Here is a 27,980-nt window from a genome sequence, read left to right as displayed (position 1 = left end):
TAAATGTCCATCACCTGATGAGTGGATCAAGAAGATGTGGTATGTATATACAATAGAGTATTACATGGCAATGAGAAAGAATGAAATATGGCCATTTGTAGCAAAGTGGATGAACCTTGAGGGGTGTCATGCTAAGCGAAATAAGTCAGGCAGAGAAGGATAGATACCATATGTTTGCACTCATAGGTCTAATAGGAGAACAGGAGAAACCTAATGAAGGACCATGGGGAGGGGAAGGGGGAAAGAGCTGGGGAGAGAGAGGGACGCAAAACCTGAGAGACTATTGAATACTGAAAATGAACTGAGGGTTGAAGGGGGAGGGGGAAAAAGAGGTGGTGGTGATGGGGGAGGGCACTTGTGGGGAAGAGCACTGGGTGTTGTATGGAAACCAGTTTGACAATAAACTATTTTAAAAAATATGGGGAAGAGCACTGGGTGTTATATAGAAACCAATTTGACAATAAACTAATAAAAAAATAATAAACATTAAAAAAAGAACAGGTCACATTGCCCTCATAAAATAACATGCTCATTATACTGATAATTTCTGTGCATATTTCATTAGTTTATTATAGTAAGATCATAAAATAATATCAGAAGACTTGATCTCAGGCTTTTGCTGTCCAACTCAATGACCTTGTAAAAGTTATAGAACATCACACAGCTCTGGTTTTCTCCTCTGTAAAACAGGATTATTACTTCATGCTAGTAATTAGAGGACTAAATAAGAAAATGTATTAAAATTTTTTTATGTTTATTTTTGAGAAAGAAACAGAGAATGAACAAGGGAGGGGCAGAGAGGGAGACACAGAATCTGAAGCAGGCTCCAGGCTCTGAGCTGTCAGTAAAAAGCTCTATGCAAGGCTTGAACTCATGAACCATGAGGTCATGACCTGAGCCGAAGTCAGATGCTTAATCGACTGAGCCACCCAGGCGCCCCAATAAGAAAATGCATTTAAAGTGCTAGCCTAGCATATTATACATGCAGGATTCATTTTAGTTCATACTTTCCTCTGTGTTTTCTTTTCATCATATATGTGCTATGTATAAATTAAAAGAGTTGTTCTAAGTAGCTTCATAATGGTGTTCCATGCAGCCTGCTGCAGAGCGAAAGGCAGACGTGAAATGGATACATCTCTGAGCCTCCAGACTCTACTTCAGTCAAAGCAGGTTTTTTTTCTGCTTTGTTGAAAGACATAACTGAGAACAAAATATTTAAATATTTAAATATTTAAAGTTTACATCATAGTGATTTTGTTTTGTTTTTATTTTGGGGTTTTTTTTTTCATGGCAATTTGATATATGTACATGTGAAGGGATTCCCACCATCTAGTTAATTAACAATTCCAATACCTCACAGATCTATCTTTTGGGGGGAGCAGTGAGAACATTTAAGTTTTTCTCTCTAAGCAGATTTCAATTATGTAATAAAGTGCTATCAACTATGAGTACCATATTATACATTAGATCCTCAGACTGTATTCAGAAACTATGTACCCTTTTACCACCTCTCCTTATTTCCCTCACTTCCTAGTCCCTGGCAACTACTTATCTACTCTGTTCCTATGAGCTTTACTGGTTTTTAGATTCCACATATCTGGAATATATGATATATATACATATGATACCTCAGAGTATTTGTCTTTGATTTATTCAGTTAGCATAATGCCCTCAAGTCAATCCATTTCACAAATAACAGGATTTCCTTCCTTCTCATATATATTTCTCTGAATAATATTCCATTGTATTAATAGAGCACATCTTCTTTATCTTTTCATCCACTGATGGGACATTTAGGTTGTTTCCATATCTTATTATTGTGATAATGCTGCAGTGAATATGGAGATGTAGGTATCTCTTCAGTATCTTTTACATATATACCCAGAGGTAGAACTGTTGGATCACATGGTAGTTCTATTTTTAATTTTTGAGGAATCTCCACGCTGTCTTCCATAGTGGTTGCACCAATTTACATTCTCACCAGTGATGCACAAGGGTTCCCTTTTCTCCACGTCCTTACCAATACTTGTGCTCTCTTGTCTTTTTGTAGTAGCCATTCTGACTTGTGTGAAGTGATTTTTTTATTTGCATTTCTTAATGATTAGTGATGTTGAGCACCTTTTCATGTACCTGTGGCCATTTGTACACCTTCTTTGGAAAAATGTTTATTCGGGTCCTCAGCCCTTTGTTAAATCACCTTGTTTGTTTTCTTGCTATCGAGTTACATGAGTTCTTTATATATTTTGGATATTAACCTTTTATCAGATATGTTTTTGCAAATATTTTCTCCCATTCAGTAGGTTGCCTTTTAAGTTTGTGGACGGTTTCCTTTGGTGTACAGAGCAGTTTTTCTTTGAGCTCTTTTATATTTTAGAGTTACTGGTAAGATTTTATTTGAGAAAAAAGGGTCTATAACTTAAAACAATTGTTTAAAAACAAATTAGATAATTCTTTCCAGCTTTAAAATTTTTTATGATTATTATTCTGAGCTGTCTTATAAAAAAAGTCCCCATGTTTTTTATTTTTTATAGCTCTCTTGCTCTGAGCCCAGGTGAAGAAATCTTAACCTTATTACAGACCATACCATTTGATATAGAAGAGCTTAAGAAGGAAGAAGCTAATCTTCCCCCAGAAGATGGTAAGTGATGGGCCAAGAAAGACCAGAAGAGTGAGGCAAAATTAAAATATCCCACTAGGTCTCATAGGGCCCTGCTCTGAGAGTACCTGCCATGTGAGTGTAGTATGACAGGATCGTGGTTACTTCTTTTTCAGATGACCAGTGGTTAGATCTCTCACCAGATCAGCTGGACCAGCTACTGCACGAAGCTGCTGGCAAAAAAGAAGCAGAGCCCATTTCCAAGAAGGAGGAACAGAACTATGACTTAACTCAAGTCTCAGAGAGCATGAAAGCTTTCATATCTAAAGTCTCAACCCACCAAGGAGCAGAGCTACCTCGGTAATTTGTGTTAGAATATAAATAGTTAAAGATGTTGACGTCATTTAGTCATTGCCATTTCTACTCTTCTTTTTCTTTTCTTTTCAGTAAATGATTTGTACTGCTCTTTCTCTCTTTTGGTACTTAGTATCATGATGACTTTTTTTGAGTCATATTTCTAATAGCCTGATCCTCTGCAAATCTTTTTTTTTATTGTTGGTAGTTTATTGCCAAGTTGGTTTCCATATAACACCCAGTGCTCTTCCCGACAAGTGCCCTCCTCCATGACCATCACGCCCCTTCCCCTTTCTTCCTCTCTCTTCAGCCCTCAGTTTGTTTTGAGTATTGAAGAGTCCCTCTCCCTAACTTTCTTTTACCCCCCTTCCCTTTCCCATGGTCCTTTGTTAGACCTATGAGTGAAAACGTATGGTATCTGTCCTTCTCCTCCTGACTTATTTCACTTAGCATGACACCTTCGAGGTCCTGTAATTCTTAAAGTAAGTCAGAGAGACTGCTCAACAGATCTAAAAGCTTCCATCCCAGAGCTGTGTGAAGAAACTTCATTTTAGTCTTTAAACTTTTACTCAGAACCTTATAGACTGTTAACATCTAGCTCTCAGCAAACCCACACTTCAGAATGGCTACCCCACAAGCAGACTGGAAGCTTCACATTCAAGAGGGGGATAAAAGAGTTCATCACAGGAAGAAATAATAACAGAAGGAATGGGAAGTTATATTTGGCAAGTAATAAGTAAATAAGGTAGATAGAATTGTTACATGTATAGCAAATAATATCTTTATGCTGATGTTCTTAAGCCTCATGAGAAGATTAAAATTTATATTCAGTATTCTCTCTTGAAAGCAGAGATAAAGAAAGGTATGTTCGTATTTACTTTGAAAGATTTAGTTCTTAAAGAAATAGACTTTATGTAAATTAACTCAGATAAGTGATTTCTTCTGCTAATGCTATATATATCTTGTGGGAGCTGGAGGGGGGGTAGGTCCCTAAATCAGCATAAGTTAAATGTGCATAAACAAAGTGCAGTTTTTACTTTCATTACATCAGTCTTTCCCATTTCTTTTGCCCTGCAAGACCATTTAAACTACAGTTTTTCTTGCTGTACCTCTTGAGATCCTATATCTGGTAATGTTCCTGAGAGTGGCACTGTTTTAAAAATAGTTCCAAAGAGTTATGTTCAGGATAAATGTTCTTTTTCCTTTAACCTTGCAGAGAACCTTCTGAGGCTCCAATCACTTTTGATGCAGATTCTTTTCTTAATTATTTTGACAAGATTTTAGGTAAGTTACAGTGTGATGTTTATTTTCATTTTGAAACCATATTTTCATTTGAAACTGCCAGACTGTGGCTGGAGCATTGGAGTATTGGATCTCTTGGAAGTCAAAGTATTTGCTTTCTCTTCATGATTTTAATTTGCTTTCAACCATCGACTTCTGCCCAGTCGAATGATTTTGCCGAGAATGCTTAGCTCAGTGCTTGACATAGCTGCTCGTTCGTTATTTGAGTGCGTGACTGCTGTGTGGCCAGATATGGTTTCCATATTATACTGTTTATTCTCTTTTAGACTTACTGTACCTAACACTAATAATAATAAGACAAAGAGCCCAAATTTAAAAATCAACAAAGGATTTAAATAGGCAGTGCCTTGAAGAAGAAATATAGACAAATAAGTATTTGAAAATACTTAACTGTTTCTAGTAAGTAAATACACCACAAAAAATAACTAATTGGGGCACCTGGGTGGCTCAGTCGGTTAAGCAGCCGACTTTGGCTCAGGTCACGATCTCATGGTTTGTGAGTTTGAGTCCCACCTTGGGCTCTGTGCTGACAGAGCCTGGAGCCTGCTTCAGATTCTGTGTCTCCCTCTCTCTCTGCCCCTCCCCCACTCACCTCTCTCTCAAAACTGAATAAACATTAAAGCATTTTTAAAAACTTTTATTTTTGCCTATCATATTGACAAAGCTCTTAAAAATTGACAATACCCAGTTTTCTCAAGAGTTGAAGAAATGGGCACTGTCAAACTATGAGCATCAAACTGTTGTCTTTCTCAGAGTGGTTTGGTACCCTAGAAAATTTATAACCTTCCACTTAGTAATTTCATTGCCAGGAATTTTCACTATGAAAAAGACATAATGTGCTAAGATGGTGATTGCAACATTGTAATAGCAAAAAATTAGAATATCCCAAATGTCCATGGAGAAGGAAATGGTTGGAGAAATCATAGTACATTTGTATTATGAAATATTGTGCTGTCTTAAGAAAGAATAAGGTTCATCCATGTTTTCACAAAGAAGGACTTCCAAGACCTATAAATAAGTGGAAAAGAAACCATAACTCTGTGTGGCTTGAATATTCACATCATGAATATGTATTCATGTATTCTGTAGTTTTTTAACTTTTTAAGTAAAAAGTTTTAGGAATTGAATTCTCATTTAAAAAAATAAATTTTTCAGCTCAGCCTGTGTACTTTCCTGCAAATATCTTTCAGCAGTACCATTTTCTGGAAGGGATTTTTATGAAGTACTTTGTGTTATGTTGATCCTTTTATGCAGTTAATATTTAACTCCTTGAAAGGTATAATTACTAAAGAAGAAGTTACCATGTGGCTCTTTCTGTGTTGGGGTCTGTGTAGGGCCAAGACCTCATGAATCAGATTCCGATGATCTGGATGATGAAGACTTTGAATGTTTAGATAGTGATGATGACTTGGATCTTAAAACACAGGAGACTGGGGAAGAAGCATCTTTAAAAGGAACTCTTAATGATCTCAAGTCATACATGGCCCAGATGGACCAGGAATTGGCACATACCAGCATTGGCAAAAGTTTCACCACCCAGAAGCAAATGGTACGTGTATATTTAACATCTTCCCATGTCTGAATATCTTAATATTATGACGGAAAGCTAAAACTGTATTTTATCTTAGTTTCTCTTTTACTTCCCTTTTTTTTTTTTTGATTTGTGATCTTTTTTTGGTGAAAAATTTGATTTTTTTAACACTTTTAATATAATTTATTGTCAAATTGGCTTACATATAACACCCAGTGCTCATCCCAAATGCCTTCCTCCATGCCCATCACCCGTTTTCCCGTGCCCACCCCACTGCCCGCACCATCCACCTTCAGTTTGTTCTCTGTATTTAAGAGTCTCTTGTGGTTTGCCTCCTGTCCTCTCTGTTTATAACGATTTTTCCCCCTCCCTTCTCTGATGGTCTTCTATTAAGTTTCAGTTTTTTAATTTGAAATAAATAAGAACATAAAATTGCTAATGTTTCCCTAACTAATAGGATGAAGGATTATTAACCTTATTCTCCTAAATATAATTTATTTTTTACTTTATTTTTAATGGATTACATTAATTTTTTTACATTTATTATTTATAAATGTATTAAATTTATAAATTATTAAAGATAAATTTTAATTTATTTTTATTTTTTCAAGTTTAAAAAATTTTTTTAATGTTTGCTTATTTTTGAGAGAGAGAGAGAGCGGTGAATCTGAGTGGGGAAGAGGCAGAGGGTCACAGAGGACCAGAGGAACCAAAGCGAGCTCCATGCTGACAGCAGAGAGCCTGATGCAGGGCTCAGACTCACAAACTACGGGATCATGACCTGAGTCCAAGCCAGACGCTTAACCGACTGAGCCACTGAGACTCCCCTTAAGTTTAATTATTTTAGTTATCTATGTTATCTATCAGGCTTTATTATTTTTTTAATGTTTATTTTTGAGAAAGAGACACGGAATTTGAGTGGGGGAGGGTCAGAGAGAGAAAGAGACACAGATTCCGAAGCAGGCTCTAGGCTCTGAGCTGTCAGTACAGAGCCCAGCGTGGGGCTCAAACCCACGAACTGTGAGATCATGACCTGAGCTGAAGTTAGCCACTTAACTGACTGAGCCACCCAGGCACCCCATCTATCAGGATTTAAAATAAAAAGTCATGCAATGTGGTCAGACTTTATGCAGCTAAATTCTACTACTAGCAGCTTACACGGACTTTAAAAAAAGAGAAAGGATCTTAAATATCCAAATAATTTTCAAGTCTTAATAGTGTTTGTTTTTTATGTTTTTAATTTGGAACCAAATTAAGACTTCATCTTCCACTCTTTTTTTATCCTAGCTTTTATACCAGCATTGTTTAACCTATACTTCAAAGACATTATGAAAGAAAGTGGAACCTCTGGATTAGGGTTTGAAATCCAGTTGCGCCACCCACTGTGAATCTATATCCATTAACCAGTAATCCCTGTGCTGTGGAATTAACATGAGAACCGAATGAGACAACAGTAAAATGCATAATAAGGCCCTTAGTGAATGTTATTCACCTTGCTTTCGTCATCTAAACTACATTTAAAGTAGAATCACTTCCATTATCGCCCAAACCTGATAGAAACCAAGAAACTGTATTGTTAGATTTACCTTAGGCAGTGTATCTTAGATTTTAATATGTATATGAACCATCCAAAGATCTAAGTAAAAGTAAAGTGAAATAGAAGTAAAATAAAGAAAAGAAAAGAAAATTTTGGTTAAGTAGGTCTGGGCTGAAGCATGAGATTTTACATTTCTAACAAGCTCCAAAGCAGTGCACAAGTTGCTAATGTATGAACTGCACTTTTAATAACAAAGGTACTAAGGGTCTATAGATCAGGCTACAGTCTTTTGAATCCTTTCCCCATCCAAACCAGAGGCTCAGGTGACAACTCATAATCTTTGTGGTTGGACTGCACAGAGCCTCAGGTTTTTACTTAATGTTTTTTCATTGGGGGAAGAAAAAAATCTAGTTTCTTTCATATAGAAAAAATTATATATATATATATATAATATATATATATATATATTATATATATATAATGTTCATTTTTATTTCTTTTAAAACTCTTAGGTAAGTTATAAATGTCTCCTTAACCCAGGTTATCTCCCTTGGGCTATTTCAGAATAGGGAAGAAGTTAAATTTATAGAAAGTTTTCCTAGAAAGAAGTGTGTTTTAGTCTTTGGAACCACATTCTAATGTGTGTGTTAAATTGTGAGGTTTATTAGACTGCATTTTTACTTTCTGTCATTAAGGATAAGAAATTTCTTTTCATTTAGAATTCAGTTTTACATTGTTTAGTTTTTATTGTAACTACTATCCAACCAAATGGCTGACTATCCCATAATTTTCTTTATTCTCCATCAATAAGGAACCTCTATCCCAGACTACCAGTAATAATTCAGATGAGGAAGATTCTGGCGCAGGAGGATCTGTTATGACACCGGTGGACGTAGACCTGAACCTGGTTTCAAACATCTTGGAATCCTATAGTTCGCAAGCTGGCCTGGCAGGACCTGCATCCAACCTTTTACAAAGCATGGGAGTACAGCTGCCTGACAACACCGATCACAGAGCCACAAGTAAGCCCATGCAGGATTAACTAGTGCACCTCACCTCTTGTTTCTTCTTAAATAAATATTGAGTCTGATTGTGCTCATTTCTAGTCTGGATGACTATGAGGTACAGAAAAGGTTCTGAAGTCAGCAGGAGAGAGAATATCAGGCTCCTGGAGAGCCCGAGAGGAGATTCACACACTCCAAGTTTAGAACATTACGTTTATCTTTATTAAGGGTTTAAGCAAAAATAAGGAATGAATAAGTCACCTTTTTATCCCAATTACCAGAAATGACTGTGAGCCAGCTCACTCTGGCAACCAATACATTTGTTTCAATGTTTTACCTGTTTTTGCTATTCTGCTCTCATGGCCACATGAATATTGTCTATCCAGGTAGGCCCTGTACCAAAGTTCCTTGTAATTATCTGCCATTTTCAGTGCCCGAGCCCTGCCCTTTTTTGCCTCACTTTTCAGATATCCTTGGAGTTCTAAGAAGCAAAGCCCTCTCCCCACTCACTGCCAGGAAACAGAGTTCAATGTTGCAGCTCCTCTATTAGCCTCTCTCATATTTTCTTTTCCAAAACAACACATTAATCCAAAAGCAAACAGTTACTCCATGGTAAGTTTGAGAAACTCATAACCAGGAATCCTGCACACTCCCCTTTCTGTTAGTATTTTCAGATTGGGGGATGTGTACACATGTGCTCACAAACACACCCACATAGAGACCGAAAAGATTGGGAGATGGTAATACACATGGACCCTGAACTGTTTTCTTCTAACTGCAAGATATGAAGAAATCTCAGGACCTCTCTTTGGAGAGTGCTTTTCCCTTCTGCATGCTGGGTTCAGGTCAGGTCAGGGCAAACTGCCAGCCTAACAGGACAACCAAGACCCGTCACATTCTGTCCCTCAACATTTCCTGATCAAGGCACTTTGATATCCCCAAAGCACTGATGATTTGCTGGCAGTGGTGAGAGCAATGACCTTTTGGGTTCAAAGGGAAATTCAGTGCTTCATCTTGTCTAGTAGAATCTCTTTTGCTTAGTCCTGTAGACTTTGATGTGTGAATAATGTTAGGGTCTCTGGCACTTGTGTCTTTTATCATAAGTTAGTGCCTAAAATTATCCCAAAGTACAACTCTTTCCTGGCCATTCCTCTTTTGCAACAGACCTCTAACTATATTTCTTCTGCACAACACTTCAGTTCTTCCACATTTGAAACCTGGACTTAAATTTATCACACTAACAGAATGCTTTTCTCCCTTCCTATCCCCTCTCCCCAGTTCTCACTTTCTACAATTTCCTTACTTCATAAGACAGAAAAATACATCTGAACAAAGATGTGGAAATTGATTTTATTTCTCCAGATAAATTCTCTCCTGTGATGAGGTATAGAATGACATACACGAATGATGAGAAATTCTCCATTTAGTTTATCTGATAAAACTCAAGAAATGGTTCATCCTCACTAATCCGTTAGGTGAAGTTAGAACACTTAACTGGGTATGCAAATGGGAGTGACTGTTGTACATTTAGGAAGTCAGACATGGCAAAGTCATCATCTTTTCCTTGGGTCCACAAGCTGAGTAGGTTAATGGCAAAAGACTTAACTATCTTAAGCCCCGCTGGCATATAATTACCTCAGTAAAACATCACTGCAGCTGATTTATTACAGAGTACTCTGAGGAAAACCTTAGCTCCCACTTTTCCTCATCCCTTCTGATGACTTATGACTTTTATTTAAATACCATGTTGTACTATTTTTCTTAATTCTTTGAGGATGAAAAGTCAGGAGTGGGTTGAAATTTGCTATATATTTTCAGTAGTAAGATAAAGTTGTATCAGGCACATTTTGGCAGTTAGTACAAATCCAACATCAACAAGGTACATGCTGAGAAGATGTTTGCTTCCAAGGCCGCAGTGAAAATGGGTGAATAAAGGCCTACATCCAAACTAATGCTTCAACTTTCCCTCTGATTTTAACAATCATCTTAGCAGTTTGGCATTTTTTATTGCCTTTGAATAGGAATTTCCTTAACATTGCTGTTAGAGGCAGCCTGCTATAGGATCCCCTTCCACTCTGCCACAGTATGAAGTTGGATGGTCTTTTGTCACCTCCCCTTTATCCACTGAGCTCTATTATGCACCTCCAAGTACTGAGAAGGGTCTGGATGTCTCAACCTGAGCTAAGCAGGCAGGGTAGAACAGGCTGGCTTTTCCACCCACTCCTTAATCAGTTGGTGGGCAATGGCTAACTTGGGTGGCAACCAGAATGTCCCATTCTGTTGCTGAGGGTATGGATTACTTCTCCTCAGGGCTGTGGCCACTTCATCATGACTGAACCAGCCAGCTGCCTCTAGTTCTCTCAAGTTCACCTGGATCTAAAAGACATAAAGCAAAACAGGATGTAAAGGTTAAGAGCTATGAAATTTAGAATTCTCTAGCCAAAGGTGAGAAAATGTTTGCAGAACTGAGCAATGCCTGGGATCTACCGGCCGGGAGAAAATTAATTTTAGATATTGCGCGGAAGCAAGAGAGGCATAATTAAAGGATGAGAGGTAAGTATATTTTTGTAAATAGTGAAAAAAAAAGTGCGTCTTGAAAATCTTGGGAGCACTGAAATACTGAAGAGTGGTTAACAGTAAGCTGTAATATATAAATAGTTCTTGTTTTTCTTTGTACCCCACTGATTGTATAACTTCCTATTTTAAAAGAAAATAAAATTACTCTTCTTTAAAGGATAAGGGATAATTAGTGATAATCAAAAGCATAGTATCTTCTTTGCAATGCAAATACACCCACAGGAAGCTGAGATAGATATTACGAATGCTGTGCAAACTGAAACACACAGGTAGGAACCTGTGCCCATAATGCCATCTGTCAAGGATGCTACCAAAGAGGAAGGTGAGGCTGGGTAAGGCAACATCTAAATCCCTTTCTACTACAAGTTCTTATGAGTTTATATAATTGGTCCCCAACATCCTAACAGACTTGAACAGTAAGACCCATCATGAAATCCATCATTCAATTTGATATATTTATTGTGTGCTTTCTCTGTGCAAGATGCTCTGTTCAGTCCCAATGATGAAAAACAAATTGTCTCATGACTGAGCTACAGATAAGGAAAAATGGTGCTTAAGTTGGCGCTCTGAATTTTCATGGAGATTGCTTCCTTTATAAGATTGCAAATTCCTCAAGGGACCAAATCACGTTACACATCCTTTGTGTAATGTAGACAGTGCTGGACCAGACAGATGGCTATTGACCAACTTGAGTGAAGCACAGAAATCTCACAACTGAAGGGAAGCATCAGAACTTACCTCTGTCTGCCCTGATTTCACAGTTGCATGACAAGCAATCATGAGTGAGCTATTAGGGAACGGCCAGTGCTGGGATGCAGAGTATTGCAGCCTTTCCACCTCCAATCCCACCTCTTCTGCAACTTCTCTCCGGACAGCCTCTTCCAGACTTTCACCTATAAGCACTCAGATTAATTCAGGACAGCCCTGCAGCAGGAAGGGTGATACAGATGCCCATTTGTGAAAGGAGCGCAAACTGGCTCCAAAGTTTCAATGAAGTATTCTTGGAAGAACCCTAAATCCCGAGTCTCTATAACAGCAGGAATCAAGTCTGGGGTTGGGTGCTGAACTGCAATACTTAGAGTAGTCATTTGGTTATAATGCAACAGAAGAGTGGCAGTGGGAGAGGCTACTGCTGACCTCAGTAGCCATACAATTCTAATGTTTATTTATTGAGAGAGACAGAGTGCAACTGAAGGGGGGGTAGAAAGAGGGAGACACAGAATCTGAAGTGGGCTCCAGGCCCTGAGTGGCCAGCACAGAGCCAGAGGTAAGGCTTGAACCCATGGATAGTGAGATCATGACCTGAGCCAAAGTCAGATGCTTATTCAACTGAGCCACCAGGCGCCCAGCTTTAATACAATTCTAATGCCACGTTTCACCATTTGCAAATTTTACCTCAACAGACAGAAAAAAAAAACCTGTAAATACCTATTGAATTCTAGTTAATATAATGTGTGCTGAAATATTTAGGGAGAAGTGTATAATGTCTACAAACTGCATCAAAGAATAAAGTGGATTGATGGATGGATAGAATAGATAGATATGTGATAAAGTAAAGGAAGAAAAAAATTGGGGATCTAAGGTAAGTGTTTGAGTGAGTGTTAACTGTACATCAGCTATGCTGTATGCTTGAAATTTTACCTAGCATTGGATAATTATAATGCCAGAAGGCAGTTATTTTTTTAATGTTCATTTGCTTTTGAGAGAGTGCGCACGAGCGAGAGAGGCAGAGAGAAAGGGGGAGAGAGAATCCTAAGCAGATCCCCAAAATCTCCACACTGTCAACCCAGAGCCTGACGTGGAGCTCAATCCCACAAACTGAAACCGTGACCTGAGCCAAAATCAAGAGTCAGACACTGAACTGACTGAGCCACCCAGACATCCCAAAGAGAAAAAGCATTGTAAGCAGTCTCCATGCTCAGCACAGAGCCCAACGCAGAGCTACATCTCATAACCTTGGGACTATGACCTGAGTCGAAATCAAGAGTCAGATGCTCAACCAACTGAACCATACAGGTGCCCCAAAAGGCAGTTTTCTTGACATGATAAGAGTTTGCTTAATACTCCAAGCACTGTGGCAGCAAGGCAAAAAAATACCTACTATTATTAAGACTTTGTGTCCTCCAGTCATCTCTATATGCCCCAGACTGCTTACCTATATCACAAAAACCTGCCAAGGCAGAATACATTCCCTTGGGAAAGGAGCTCTGGCGGGCAAGCAGGCATCGAGTCCCATCCGACACCAGAGTGATCACCACAGGAGCCATCTAGGAAAAGGGGATAGAAACTTAGACATTAGGGCTTTGGGGCCTATTAGTGGAATGAAGGATTGGATAACTAAGGAAAGCCTTTTAATTGTACAGGCTTCTATCCCTAGGACAGAATAGCACATAGTCGTCTTGGATTACTGTCCTTTTAAAGTAGTGCTAAATAGGGGCGCCTGGGTGGCTCAGTCGGTTAAGCCTCTGGCTTCGGCTCAGGTCAGATCTCACGTTCGTGGGTTCCAGCCCCATGTCAGGCTCTGTGCTGACAGCTAGCTCAGAGCCTGGAGCCTGCTTCCGGTTCTGTGTCTCCTTCTCTCTCTGCCCCTCCCCCTTGCATGCTCTGTCTCTCTCTGTATTAAAAATAAATAAAATATTAAAAAATATATTAAAGTAGTGCTAAATATTATGGAAAAAAATAAATAAAGTAGTGCTTACCTGTGGATAATAGATGATCTTATTGGAAGGGCATACACGCTTGCTTCCAGCCATATTCTTCTTGGTGGGCTGCCCACTTCTGCTACAGAACTGATGAGCATCATGCCAACGGAGAAGAGCCTGAGCCTAGGAATATGAAGATGAGTGTGGTTTCATTTGGAAAATATGGAGCTCATCTAGAATAGTCCTGGGCCTAGTATTTAGAGCAACTCAAAGGGAAAAGCCAATCCCTTGCCAGCTTATCTACTTTTTATTTTTTTAATGTTTATTTTGAGAGAGAGAGAGAGCACGCAGGGGAAGGGCAGAGAGGTCTCTCCTCTCCCAAGCAGGCTCTGCATTGTGAGCACAGAGCCCCACTCAGGTCTCAGTCTCACAAATCATGAAGTGTGAAATCATGATCTGAGCCAAAATCAGGAATCAGACACTTAACCAACCGAGCCACCCAGGTGCCCCCAGCTCCCCTACTTTAAATGGTTATTAATGGTTTAAACTCTACTTTGTTTGGTTTCTTTTTTTGAGAGGGAGCAAGGGCGTAAGTGAGCGAGAAACAGAGAAAGGAGAGAGAGAGAGAGAATCCCATGAGGGGCAGAGAGAGGGGGGGAGAGAGAAGCAGGGCTCACCCGATATGAAGCACCAGCTTGCCTGAACTGGGGCTTGTGCTCCCCCGAAAGCAGGACTTGATCTCACAAACCATGAGATCATGACCTGAGCTGAAGTCAGATGCTTAACTGACCGAGCCACCCAGGTGCCCAACTATTTAAACTAAAAACAAGGAAAACTATCTGAAGATATTCTTCTAGCATCTGAAATATGAATAAAAGAATCTGTATTTTAAATGTATTATGAATTGGGGGCGCCTGGGTGGCTCAGTTGGTTAAGCATCCAACTTCAGCTCAGGTCATGATCTGGCGATTTGTGAGTTCAAGCCCTGCGTCGGGCTCTGTGCTGACAGATTGGACCCTGGAGACTGCTTTGGATTCTGTCTGCTTCTCTCTCTCTCTCTCTCTCTCTGCTCCTCCCCCTGCTCATGCTCTGTCTCTCTGTCTCAAAAATAAATAAATAGTAAATGTATTATGAATCATTTAGAATACATGTTATAAAGTCTTATAATGAATGCCCCATGCGCTTACAACCTAACTTAAGACATTTCCAATAAGTGGAACACCTCAACATGTACTCCTCTCCACAGAAAGTGGAATTTTTTGCAAATAAAAATGTTTACAGGTGTCTTTTTAAATTAAATGAACAACTTCTTGCCCTTCTCTTCCTCTTCCAAAGGCAAGGCTTTGGGGGAGGGACTAGGATGCCTTGGGGAAGAGTCTAAAGTTCTGGAGCATTTTAAAAAATAAACACAGGGCCTTGGGACTGGGTTTTGAGATGGAGTTGAGAGCACAGAAAAAAACCTGAGGGTTGGTACCTCTATGGGGCAGACCAGTAGAGAGCTCCCTTGGTTATTATTTTTGTATATCCAATTGTCTTTTCTCCCTGGCTTCCAGGTTCTCCTTGCCAGGTGAGGTACCTGAGTTCTTGTTACAAGCTGTGTAGAGAGAGCCCTTCCTCCGTACAAGTACCTGAATGCTGAATGAGCAGACTTTTGTAAAATTTTACATTAATTTCTAATGTCAATGTTGACTTGGTTCCTGGGGGCAGCAGCCAGCCTGGGACTTTTATAAGAATTTTTGGGTGACTCACCTGGATGCTCCCTTTTCCTCTTTGTAATCTAACTGCATTAAACATATTTGCAGGGGTGCCTGGGTGGCTCAGTTGGTTGAATATTGGACTTTGGCTTAGGTCATAATCTCACAGTTCGTGAGTTTGAGCCCTGCATCAGGCTTGCTGCTGCTGTTAGTGCAGGGCCTGCTTTGGATCCTCTGTCCCCTTCTCTTTCTGTCCCTCCCCCTGCTCACATTTTCTCTCTCTTTCAAAAAATAAACATTAAAAAATATATTTGCAGAAAAAAAATTAAATGAAAAACCAGAAGTACTTCAGCAAGTGAAATCTAAAGCTGTGAGGATGTCATTCAAGCAATACAAAATAATTTCTCATAGGGGTAACAATGATGGATATTATGCTGTGGGTCATTAAAAATATCATGAGGCTAATAATCAGACTGCTATAGATCTGCATATCCTCAGGAGAAAATGGTTCTGCCAAAAATAAGGGCAAAAGAAAGAAGATAAGCAATCTTGCTGCAGTACACTGTCCAGCCATGGTCTGTAGGAAGGACTGATTTATCTGCTCAAGAGGAAGTCAAATGTCATTCTAGCCTTGTATATGCGTGCATGTTTTCACCCATCAACACTGCTTTACTAAACTTCCTACAGAACTGAGAAGTCAGAATCTACCGTGGACAGCAAGGACGCATCCTTTGTATTCAGCTGAAACACAGCCTTCCTTAGCTCAGTGAAAGACCCCTTGAGCTCTGTCTCCATTTCTGGTTTCTGTAAGGAAGCTAGAAGATGAGAAAAGAGAATGAAATGAAACAAATGCCAAACTTGCCTTGGGGTGTCTCTTAAGTATACCTGTTAGAACAGTGTTCCCCAAACTCACCTAATAAGACTTAAGTAGGGAAAATAAACAATGTGTAGATTCTCAAGCCCCTACCTGGAGATTCTGAACAGTGGGGGAGGGAAGCCCATAAATCTTTATTTTTTAATAAGCACTAGGGGATTCTTATATTGATGCAAATTTGAGAAACATTAGTGCATAGTATTTCTCAAGATCCTCTTCAGAGTAATAATATTTGCACTAGCCACACACTATCTCTGGATAAGGGGTAAAATGGGATCTGTAGGCTCCTATCAGCACCTCATTCCAGCATCATTACATTTACACCTAGAACCTGAAAGAAGGAAAGCCGTGAACCTCTACCAAACTGGTTCCCAGGTGTAGGTCTGAAGACCCTGAGCTACTGCATGATAACATGTTTCTTCACTTGGGATAAGAACAATGTCATGAATTTTAAAACATTGCTTATGAAACAGTTAAGAAATATAAAATGTACCAAGGTAGTGAGAATAATACAGTAAACATCTGTGTACCTAGCACCTGACTGAGAAGGTGTTAAAATGTTCTTTACTTTCCTTTAAATGATAATGTTAGTAAATGGTAGAATTTTTTATATCCTAACTTAAAAAAAAATACAAAGTTGATAACCTTTTGGTACTCTCAAAATTTTCTTTGAAATGTTACTATTATGTTGAAACCCCAAAGTCTCAGCACCACTGGGAAGTGCCCATTAGGAAGAATGTTCTATACCATTTATGGAAGAAGAGCTACTTAGACCTAGATCTAGCGCAAACCACGCTTCATGCTGCTCAGAGCATCCAATCAGCACAGAATCTTCTATTCTTTGTGTGTCCTGTCCAAACTTAGCCAGGAGTCTTTCCAACTCTAAGAAACAGAAAAGAAGAAGGGAGAAAAACAAAGGCTTTTAATTAAATCACCACAGCCATTTTAGACTCATAGGAAATCCTCTAATTCAGTTTGAAGTAGATATACCTGCTTCTAGTCACTGCCCTGAAGCTAATTAGCAATGTAATCTTGGGCTAATCACTTAACCTCTTTAGGCTTCCACCCTCTCATCAGCCACCTAAAGTGTTTAAAGAAGGAATTCTATGTGTAACAGTGGACTCTTGTGAATGTATCGTGAAAGGTACATATCCCCTAGTTCAAAGGATACACGATAGTTAATGTAGTATGGCATTGGAAAAAAACATGTGTTGTGCTTAAAATGGTAGAGAACAAGTCAGTTATATATGATTTAATCTCCAGATTCTGCCGCTTATATGGGCTAGGGTAGACGATTCATCTGAGATCCCAGTCTGTATAAGACAAGTGATGCCTACGGAGAAAACCTATCCTCCTCTGCATGAAGGACTTCTATTTATTTGTTCATAATACAACATAACATTGCCTTCTGATGGCATCCTTATACTCTTCTGCACTGCTAGAAACCTATCCAAGTACTCCAACATCTGACTCCTGGAGGAAATTCACTGGCTTTGTATTTAGAAGTAAGTCAGTGTACAGTGATATCACGTAAAACAGAGTACCTTGGATGCCAAATCCCAATGGCTTTAACCCTAAAATCAAAACAAATTAATTTTAAATCACTTTAAATTTTTTTAAATTTATTTAAATTCATTTATTTTCAGAGAGCATGAGTGGGTGAGGGGCAGGGACAGAGGAAAACAGACAATCCTAAGCAGGTTCCACACTGTCAGCGCAGAGCCCAATGTGGGGCTTCAACTCGTGAACTGTGAGACCATGACCTGAGCTGAAAGCAAGAGCTGGGCAGTTAACTGACTGAGCCACCCAAGTTCCCCTTATTTTGACCCTTCTAGAAGAAACGATGTCCTGACACAGATCTTAAACAGTAGAAGTGAGCAACTCCACGGAGGCTGGAAATCACTGGACTAAGGCAGGGTTTGGCAAAATATTTTAGGGTTTGTGAGCCATGTGGCCCCTGTCACAATTACTCTGCTCTGCCACTGTAGTGCCAGAACAGCCACAGACAACGTGTAAGTGGATAAAAGCGTGATTGTGTTCCAATAAATATTTACATTTTAAAACACATGGTGGATTCCAATTTGGACACCAGTCTCGTAACCCCTTGTTTAAGGCAGTACTGGTTTATACCATCATCAAATAATATTTGGACAACTCAGGTTTATACACTATTAATTGGCAGAAACAGTTTGAAAAATCTGAACTCTAAAGTCAGAAGATCCTTCTCAGGGATTTGATACGGATGGAATTCTGCCTAATGGCCACAGGCTGGACTATCCTACAGGTCCTCTTTGGGCTTACCTAGGAGGCTATACTGGGGGGCCTGGTATTGATGTTCTGATTTCTGAACCAAAGGAGCCAGGCTATGAAAGAGGTAAAATGCTCCTGTCTGCTGGGCTCTTTTACATGCATCATCATCTTCCTTCAGTTCAAATAAATACCTGTATTTTGAAAATAATCAAAGCATTACAAAACCACACTTAGTTATATACCATTCACCTTTTAGAATTCTGTCCCTGCATCCCTCTCCTACCACAGTTAATTTCTTTTTATTTATATCCTAATTTGCTCTACAAAGGGTTTCAGTTGGCGTCAGGCAATCATTCCTTCCTTTGTGCGACTGTACATGTTGCCCATGCTTCTGTGGTTCCACTTCTGTTAAACTAATTGTTAATTTGTCCGTCTCCCCTGAAAGCCTATGATCTCCTTCAGGACAGGGTCAGCCTTAGTTCTGTGTCTCCAGTAATTAACATATTGAATGGCTCGATTCAATAAATATTTACTGAATTGAACTCCAAGGGTAATAAATATTTACTGAATTGAACCTCAAGGTACTTTGCCAATATTATGCTGTGAGGCAAGAATTTACATGCAGTGGAGTGAAAGAAAAACAAGTACAGTGATAAAAACATCAACCACACAACACCCAGAGATGGGAGCAGACTTTATTGTTGGCAGACAAAGAGCAAACACTATAACTTAAGTAACTCTCATTCAATCTAGAGATGATAAAGAGCAGATTTTATCTTCAGTGCATTCTAGCTTCAAACATCTAGTCCCCACCACCCCGCCCACAGGTGGATACTGTTAGCTCCCAATCTCTACTGAAGAGATCACTAATGGGATAGTGAAGCCCATACATGACCTACACTTATTTATTAATAAGTGTAATATTTTCAGTAACCAAAATACAAATGCAGAAAAGAACATCCTATCATTAGCTTCTCTAAAAGAAATAGTATTGGATCCAGTTCTAGGCTTTCCAAGCACCTTCATTAAAGATGACCTACGTCTATCCCTTCAAGAGCCTTGGAAATCAGGTCAGGGTCCGCATGATTCTGGGGGTAATGAATGCAGGATTCTCCTTCTAGAACCTTAGGAATAACCATCCTTGCCTGTTAAAGGCCCCCAAACAGACTCAGATTTATGGCAGACTTTGCAACTTAAGTGGGCAACAGTTTATGGATATTTTCTGTAGGATCTGGGAGCTTTTGTAACAACAGTGTTAGCTCAACAGGAAACTGCAAAGCAAAATGATAAATGTGCCCCAGGGGCCTCTTTAGGAACCTATTTAAAAAAAATTTTTTTTAATATTTATTTATTTTTGAGAGAAAGATAAGAGTGTGAGCAGGGGAGGGGCAGAGAGAGAAACACACACAGAATCTGAAGCAGGCTTTGGGCTCTGAGCTGTCAGCACAGAGTCTGACGCTGGGCTCAAACTCACAAACCAAGAGATTATGACCTGGGTGGAAGTGTAACGCTCCACTGACTGAGCCACTCAGGCACCCCAGAACTTATTTTTTTTTAATTTTTAATGTTTTGTTTATTTTTTATATAGAGAGAGACAGAGCATGAGGGGAAGGGGCAGAGAGAGAAGGAGACACAGAACCGGAAGCAGGCTCCAGGCTAGCCGTCAGCACAGAGCCTGACACGGGGCTCGAACCCACGAACGTCAGATCTGACCTGAGCCGAAGTCAGAGGCTTAACCAACTGAGCCACCCAGGCTCTCCAGAACCTATTTCTGACTGAATGATAAAGAGGGTTACAATGAGCTCTTTATAAAACACAGGACCAAAGAAACCTGAGAGCTTAATACTCATGGTATTTTTAAACCTTTAATAAGTGACTGCCGCTTCCAGGGGCAAAGACTTAACGCATGTCAAAGGAGAGACGTGTGCCACTCAGAAGTTACCAAATGTAAACAATAGAACAAGCACCGCCGCCTTCCTAAGAGAGCAGTAAGAGTGGTACAACCTGTGCTTTGCCCTAATGACCCTAAAAAACAAAACACCTACAAAAACACCCAGGTTCAGTTCTTAAACCCGAGGTCTCCCTGAAACTGGAACTGAGATCCAGAAAGCGCCCTACATTTTTCTTGATCAGGAACACTAATTTTAAAAATTCATTTTCCTCCCTTAGTTATAATAGCATAGAAACAACACTAAGATCATCAGACTTAAACTGTTTTTTCCTATTTATAAAAATAAAAAGTCATCAGTAAAAATCAGGAAATGTTGTTAGCAATTTGTTCAAAAAAGGGAAATCATCAAGAATCTCACCATTCAGAGATGATCACTCTTTACACCTGGGAATTCTCACACTATTAATTGTGTATCTATATGTATGTAGGTGTGTTCAGAACCATGCCTACTAATTTGTAGCCTTTTTTCTTTAAGATTTTTTCACACCATGTTCTTTGTTGATAGAATTTCATTCTCTCATGATTTTTTACTCATTTTTAAATCACTTTAACAGTCATTTTTTACACTATACAATAACTTCAATAATTCAATTATTGCTCTCAGAGTCTCAGCCTGAGAACTGCAAATAACCTAAATGCCCAACAGTATCTAAAATAAGTGCTGCAATTTTGTTTTCTCACTCCTGTCCATGCCCAAGTGTATGCTTAGGGGTCTTTAAATTTTGTACTGGGTACTTCTGTCTGGCAGAGCTTTTTATGTAGGAAGCCTTGGGTAGGGCTGTATCTCTTCAGAGGAATTTTATATTCGCTTCTGCAACATGCCCAGGGGTATTATAAGTCTAGAATTACTACTTACATTCTTTTTTTAAGTTGGGTTTGGGGTCAATAACATACAGATGGTGCACATTTAAACCCCAAAACTATGATAACAGAATAATGATTTCAGATTCAAAAATTTCAAATTTTCCCAGGCTTTGACAAAGAAGTCCTTTACCATCTTCCTATACTGGTGTAGATGGTTGTTTTTTGTTTGTTTGTTTGTTTGCTTTCTGGTCTACCTTTCACTGGTAGTTTAGTTCTTTCTTAGGGGGTGAGGGAATTAGAGTTATCACCTTATTTTCAGGAAACTTCATGAAGTATTATTCAGTATAGTGTTTCATTCCATCTAATGGGCATACCATAATTTAATTAATTCGTCCCTTACTGTTCATTCATCCATTCAACAATCCTTTAGTGCCTGCTCTATTCCAGGTATTGTTTTATGCACTAGGGGTACCATTTCAGAAAAGACAAAGTTCTTATCTTAGTAGAACTAAATATTTAAGTATGTCAGATATTTTAGATATTACTGGAAATTTGTTTAGAATGTTTCCAATTATAAATAATTTGCAATGAACATCATTGTTTATTTGTTTATTTATTTAGAGAGAAAGAGAGAGAAAGAGAGCACGTGTGCCTGAGAGGGACAGAGAGAATCCCAAGCAGGCTCCGTGCTGTCAGCTCCGTGCTTTCAGCACAGACGGGGCTCGGTCTCAACAACCGTGAGACCATGACCTGAGCCAAACTCAAGAATGGGGTGCTTAATCCACTGAGCCACCCAGGCACCCTTATATGTAAATCTGAATCATGTGTCCTTAATTCTCAATATAGGACTTTGAAATATTTATGTTTTATAATTTAATGGGCCAAAGAGAATAATCAGAGCTCAGGTTGGTCACAACTCACCGGGTCTTAGTGACATAAGTTGACAGCAGCCTATAGCACCAAAAAGATTTTCTCCTGCAAGCAATTCCACAATAGAGGGACATTGTCAGGTCCTTCGAGAAAAGAGGAGTTAAAAAAAAAAAGTCATAGTATGCAATTTAAAGTAATGAATCACCAAAAAGGTTATACTTTAAGCCAGGATAGGATTACTTTTTAATATTAAGGAAAGAGAAACTGAATAGGAGTCAGCTGATCTGGCTTTTCTAAATTGCATTTCTACCACTAATTAGCTGTGGGATTTCAACTTTTCAGTACCTCTTTTCTAATCCACAGAATTTAAACCTGTTCTGCCTACCTAATAGGTTATTGTGAGAATCCACTATCCATAAAAATGCATGCTTCTCTTTCTATATTGTGGAATTATTGGTAGAACATTGTTGCTAAGCCAAGATCCTTGTTTCTCTCCTCTCTTGTATCTAAGCAGGGCCAAAAGTAGGTCTTAACAATGGAATGTGAGTGGAAGTGATGTGTATCTCCTTTAGGCCAAAGCAGTTAAGACGTGGGTATGCCTTCTCCATCCCCTTTCTTCCTACTTAGAAGACTCCAGAATGGCAGTCGTTAGACGGAGAAGGCTGTATCCTTGAGTCACAACATGGAGAAAAGCCACCTGCTAACCAAAAACTCACCTCCACCATAGCACTCTGGACTATTTGTGGGGGAGTAATAAATTTCTACCATATTAAGCAACTGAAGTTTTGAAGTTTGTTACAGCGGCTAGCATTATTCTAATAGACCGGTAAGCCTGGGAGTGTCTCCAGAGTAATGGAACTAAGTTTCTCAGGATATATGAAAAGCAGAGTCCCTCGGAGAATGAAGAGGAATCCTATAGATAAGAAAAATACAAAATCTTGGCCGTTAGGAAAATATTTCAAAAGGCAGCTATGAAAATCTACATGAACCTAAGATACTTTCTATTTTTTGAATCTCATTGTGAGAGGAAAAAAAATTCTGTATCTTACGAATCCATTATGCAGAAGGTGATTCCTTTTAAATTGTATATCAATAAGTATTTTATGCCCCATGAAAAGTACATTTCACATTGGGATTAAAGGCAAGAAGTTCCACCAACCACCCTTTTAACTGTGCCCAAGGGAAGCAAGCTTTGACACTAAACAAATCACTGAGTTTAGGCTTACTTCTTGGTTGCATAATTGTGAATCACTGATGACTAATCCTGAGACAGTTTTGGCTACAATCTATGTCCTAGCCAAGGGTAAAATATATTTAGCAAACGACATTCAACAAAAAGTGTTTATTGAAAGCTGACTTTATGCAAGGTCCTTTAAGGAACACAAAAATGTACCAGATGAAAAACCTGCTGTCAAGGGACTCCAGCAGGAGAGAAAAACAAACACAGCTTTCCCAGAAGACAACATGTGATATGTAGGTTACAAAACATTCTGGGAGAGTATTAAAAAAATAATCCCTATTTTAATAACCCAAAGACTTGTGTGATATGCTGGAAGAAATATATTTACAGTTTCTCATATATGTACACGTCACATGTGTATGTCTCATGTACACACTCTGAGAATGTAAATATTGGGGGGGCAATTTGGGAATATCTATCAAAATGCTAAATAAATATCCCTTTTACCTAGCAATTTTACTTCTGGAAATTTACCCTAAGAAAGAAAGGATATGTACAGGAATATTAACTGAAAAGTGTAATAAAGGGGAATAATATACAGCTCTTAAAAATAAATAGAAAACAACAGTGGAAATGTACTTATATAGTAACAGGGAAAGATATTCAGAACATATGATTAAGTAAAAAAGCAAGTAATATTTGGTTGGTTTACCTTGATCTAATTAATTTATAAAGGACATATATATACCAGTAAACATAAACTGGTTATGTATTTGTCTGTATTCTTAAGGTGACTAGAAGTGAACATTCCAAATCACTTTTGCTTACAAGTGACTAATTTGGAAGAGTAGGATGGAGAGAGGGACTGAAAAGGGTACTTATAATTTTGGCATTTACTTACACATTTCTGTACTTAAAAAAAAATTCTAACCATTTGTACATACTCTTTTTACAGTAAAATAAAGGTAATAAGTAGTCATTCCTGGGACTCACAGCATAAAGAGGCTAGTTCCAAGCCATTGTTCTTAGGAGCACCTCACCACATTCCTTGGGAGCCAAAAGGATTTCCTCTGGTGAGTTCCTTGAATCCTGAAAGCCAGTAACTCTTTGGTTGTAGCCGTACCAACTAATCTGTGTGGCCCACTGGCTGCCTGATGTTTTGCCTAGTTTTTGTTACTAAATTAACTTTAGCCAGTTGTAGTTTATCATGGTCAGACCATCACAGGATGATGGTCAGAGCTTGTAAAAACATAATCAATTTCTTAAGGTAGCTTTGAAAACATACTAACGATAAAGAGGAAAACCAGACTTATTTTACCTGAGAATTGCAACTTCACTGGTGCAGCCATAAATCTAATAAAGATTAAGTCCAGTTCCTTTTCTAAAAGGCCCCTTGTATATTTTTTATACACATCTTATATAAATACAGTATAGAGATTATTTAAAAGTCAAAGACAAAATGATTTCCTGAAAAATCAGCTTAACTGTATTTCTCTTTTAAATAGCTTATTTTAATTATAAGCTAATTTAATTATAATATAATTATTATTAACATAACTACATTATAGGACATCTAGAAAACAGAATTGTGAAAGCATCTATAATATCACCACATAAATATAACTTATAATTTAATATGCATTTCCTAATCTTTTTACAAATACAATTTCTACGTATTTGTAATTAGAGGACACATTGTTTTCAATTTGCCTTCATAAAACATGTCATAAGGAATTTTGTTTTCATATAAACTATATAATTTTTTTAACTTCATAATACTACATTCAGGTAGACTCATCCTTATTTTGCTAAACATTCCCCTGATTTTTTATTTTAAATTATGAGAAACAAGATACCACTAAATACCTGTGTGCTGATATTTTCAGGTTACTCCTTGAAGTTTCCGAAAGTAGAATTGCCGGGACAAAATTTAGTTTACAATCTTATGGCTCTTTCTACACATTGCCACACTTACAGGATTCAGTAGTATTTGCTTTAAAAAAAAAACTTTCATGTTATATCTCTTTGATAACTATAGAGTTTGGGAGTGTTTTGAGATTTAATAGTTCTAGTTCCCCTTTTCAAATCGATGTCCCATGTTCATTTATTTACTGTGGTTTTACACCAGCATTTCAAACATTCTACTTCCTAGAATATTATAGTACTTTTTCCATAATGTGATCACAGAAATGCACTATAGGAACCCACTGCTCTTCTCTGTGAGCTCAGTGCTTAAGACTGAACCTCAGTAGGAAAAAAGGCTCTTTTAACCATAAGGAGGATATATGAATTACTGTTAGGATGAAAATGTCATTTCTCATAGTTCCATACTATTTAGAAATCTAATGCAGGGAAACTTTGTTGCTTTTTTTCTGAATGATTTGTGATTTGTTTACTCTTTTAGGGATCTTAGGTATGATATTTTATTCAAAGTGTGTTGACTTAAGGACTCACCTTTAGTAAATCCTCACATCCAGGCACTTGATTGCCACATTACAAAGAAAAGAGTGTTTTTGTTTGAATTGGCAACTACTATTGTATTTTATTCCCAATGGCAAGCTAGGGATAAAAGTTCACTATTCACTAAATAAGTTTTGGAAGAAAACACTAGCACTGTAATTTTGTATTAGATGACAAACTCAGGTCTGCCTTTTACTTTGTTTATAGTACCTGTGCGTCTCTCCAAACTGAGGGAGGAGCAGGGAAGGGACTACTGAAGTGACTCTGGACTTACATTCTGAGCTCCCCACTAACTGAATTTGTGACCTAGGGCTGTTACCTCGCTTGTCTGAGCTTGGTTTCTGTCTCTCTTCTCACAGGAGAAAGAAGGAGAGAAAATGGATCTAAAGTGTATTACAACCATGTTAAGTTTTCATATACTAATTCTCAGGTCCGTTAGACTGCAAAATCCTTAAGTGTTGGGATTGTGTCTTTCCCTATCTATAGCATCTAGCACTGTCCTATCACAGTGTAAAACACAATATATATGATTTAATCAATCAATGAATTTATCCCATTTTACAAATGAGGAAGATAAAGCTTTAACCAATCTGAAATCATAATTTAGAAAGCAGCAGTTTCAAACCCAAGACAATCTGGCTCCAAAACCCATGTTTTGATGAGAAATACATGGAAAGCATTTTTTAACATTCGTGTACGATTTATGTTTTTAAAAAGTACAAAGACTGCAGCGCCCGGGTGGCTCAGTCGGTTAAGCCTCCGACTTTGGCTCAGGTCAGATCTCACATTCGTGGGTTCGAGCCCCGCGTCGGGGCCTGGAGCCTGCTTCCTGTTCTGTGTTTCCTTCTCTCTCTGACCCTCCCCCTCTCATGCTCTGTATTTCTCTGTATCAAAAATAAATAAAACATTAGAAAAAAAAATTTTTTAAAGTACAAAGACTGATAGAAATGAAAGATTATATTATTTTTTTTTTACCAAAAACTATTCAATGAGGAGGTAAGGCTGTTAAGATTAACAATTTCTCTCAAATTACTATAAAAAAATTTTTTTACTGTTTTATTTATTTTTGATACAGAGAGACAGAGCATGAGAGGGGGAGGGGCAGAGAGAGAAGGAGACACAGAACCGGAAGCAGGCTCCAGGCTCTGAGCTAGCTGTCAGCACAGAGCCTGACGCGGGGCTCGAACCCACGAATGTGCGATCCGACCTGAGCCGAAGTCAGAGGCTTAACCGACTGAGCCACCCAGGCGCCCCTCAGATTACTATAATAAATAATTCCCACATTTCTCCTCCTGTTCCTCTTAAAGAAAGATACTTTATAAAGTACTACAATATGAAGAAAAAGCCCATCTCAAATCTCTGTGGTTAGTTCTACAAAGAAGTTGGGTACTTTTGAGAGAGCCCTTTTCAGACAGTCTGTCTGTTCATTACTGTGGACCTCAGTGGAATGAGGAAATATGCAAAACTGAGGATACAGATTTCAGTCTCACTAAGTAGCTTTAAGGTTTGCTTTCTAAACAATGTTTCCTCCCTTTATCCAATTATAATCCAGGCACAATGCAAAGAAGTTAGCAAACCATTTTTAAATGACTCTCTGAGAAATATCAGAAAAATATTAGCTTCAGTTACCAGGCAAAACTGTCATCATTCCCCGGTAAAGAGACTAAGCTAAAAATTACAAAATACTGTGACTGAGAGATTTTTTTCAAGTTTTCATTATGCCTCCCCATAAAATCCCTCCTACACATGGAACCTCAACAGTTTTCTGTTCCTCTGTACTCACTCTGAATTCTGGTGGGGGAGGGCGCCTTCCTAGGCCTCAAGAACCAGCAGAAACCAGGGAACTTCTAATGTTTCTGGAAAGTAGGGCTTCCCTTCCCCAGAGGGACAGTTGATGCCTCTGCCACACTTCCCAGAATCCTCTAGAGATGCACTCTGGGAAATGTAGTCCTGTTTTCATGCTAGCTGTGATTGTAAGCATGATTTTGCCTCACTCCTCAGAATCCACCTGGAGATGCACTCTGGGAAATGTAGTTCTTTTTTCATGCTAACTAGTTGTAAGCCTGCTTTTGTCTTGCTTCTCAGAATCTACCTAGACATGCACTCTAGGAATTGTTTAATCCACCAGTGTGCTGCTTACCCACTCCAACTGCAAAGTTAACCATGATTGTCAAAAGCATGATCTAAGATCTTCAAAATCCATTACCAGGAAAACTACTGTGTCTTTGGAGAATATAAACTAGCATTAGATTCAATTTTGAATAACAAAAAGATAGTCATTAAACCTATTCTAGTGTGCAGGAAGCACATTTGTTGTGAGGGAGGAAAGGAGTGTTGAGGCACAAAATCAGATA

At 38.5% G+C, this 27,980-nt stretch overlaps 2 protein-coding genes across 10 annotated transcripts in view; one reads left to right on the top strand and one right to left on the bottom strand.

Moving 5' to 3' along the window:
- ECD (ecdysoneless cell cycle regulator) overlaps positions 1-11,060 on the top strand; it is a 28,651-nt gene extending 17,591 nt beyond the window's left edge. The window contains exons 10-15 of one of the 2 annotated variants that reach the window (XM_029931907.1): positions 2,532-2,638; positions 2,773-2,956; positions 4,167-4,234; positions 5,587-5,801; positions 8,132-8,342; positions 10,635-11,060. In XM_029931907.1, coding sequence (XP_029787767.1) covers positions 2,532-2,638; positions 2,773-2,956; positions 4,167-4,234; positions 5,587-5,801; positions 8,132-8,342; positions 10,635-10,660 — 811 coding nt within the window. In that variant the 3' untranslated portion in view covers positions 10,661-11,060. Of the gene's footprint in view, positions 1-2,531; positions 2,639-2,772; positions 2,957-4,166; positions 4,235-5,586; positions 5,802-8,131; positions 8,420-10,634 lie in introns of those variants that run through there. The other variant, XM_029931908.1, reaches the window with a different exon arrangement.
- On the bottom strand, positions 9,656-27,529 carry NUDT13 (nudix hydrolase 13). Of its 8 annotated transcripts, none has more exons than XM_029931917.1 (10): positions 27,410-27,529; positions 22,038-22,129; positions 18,413-18,552; positions 17,656-17,685; positions 16,859-16,993; positions 15,946-16,052; positions 13,601-13,726; positions 13,057-13,168; positions 11,640-11,794; positions 9,656-10,700 (listed from the first exon to the last, which is right to left on the bottom strand). In XM_029931917.1, exons 2-10 carry the CDS (start codon positions 22,118-22,120, stop codon positions 10,506-10,508), a joined length of 1,083 nt encoding a protein of 360 aa, XP_029787777.1. In that variant the 5' UTR covers positions 22,121-22,129; positions 27,410-27,529; the 3' UTR covers positions 9,656-10,505. The 8 variants fall into 8 exon arrangements, with proteins under 8 accessions (XP_029787777.1, XP_029787778.1, XP_029787779.1 ...); XM_029931918.1 differs by lacking the exon at positions 27,410-27,529 and adding an exon at positions 25,033-25,361; XM_029931919.1 differs by lacking the exon at positions 17,656-17,685.
- Positions 27,530-27,980: the final 451 nt, after the last annotated feature.

Source organism: Suricata suricatta, chromosome 2, assembly GCF_006229205.1.
Source record: "Suricata suricatta isolate VVHF042 chromosome 2, meerkat_22Aug2017_6uvM2_HiC, whole genome shotgun sequence".
NCBI lineage: Eukaryota > Metazoa > Chordata > Mammalia > Carnivora > Herpestidae > Suricata > Suricata suricatta.
Note: the sequence above shows the minus strand (reverse complement) of the source record. Positions and strands in the feature narration are given on the sequence as shown.

Coding starts and splice junctions, on each gene's coding strand:
- NUDT13 (XM_029931917.1), bottom strand. CDS start 22,120: ATGTCCCTCTATTGTGGAATTGCTTGCAGGAGAAAATCTTTTTGGTGC. Junction 17,686..18,412: donor CCCCCAGTATAGCCTCCTAG/GTAAGCCCAAAG, acceptor TTTTGATTTTAG/GGTTAAAGCCATTGGGATTT. Junction 10,701..11,639: donor TGAAATCAGGGCAGACAGAG/GTAAGTTCTGAT, acceptor TATGTCTTTTAG/ATCCAGGTGAACTTGAGAGA.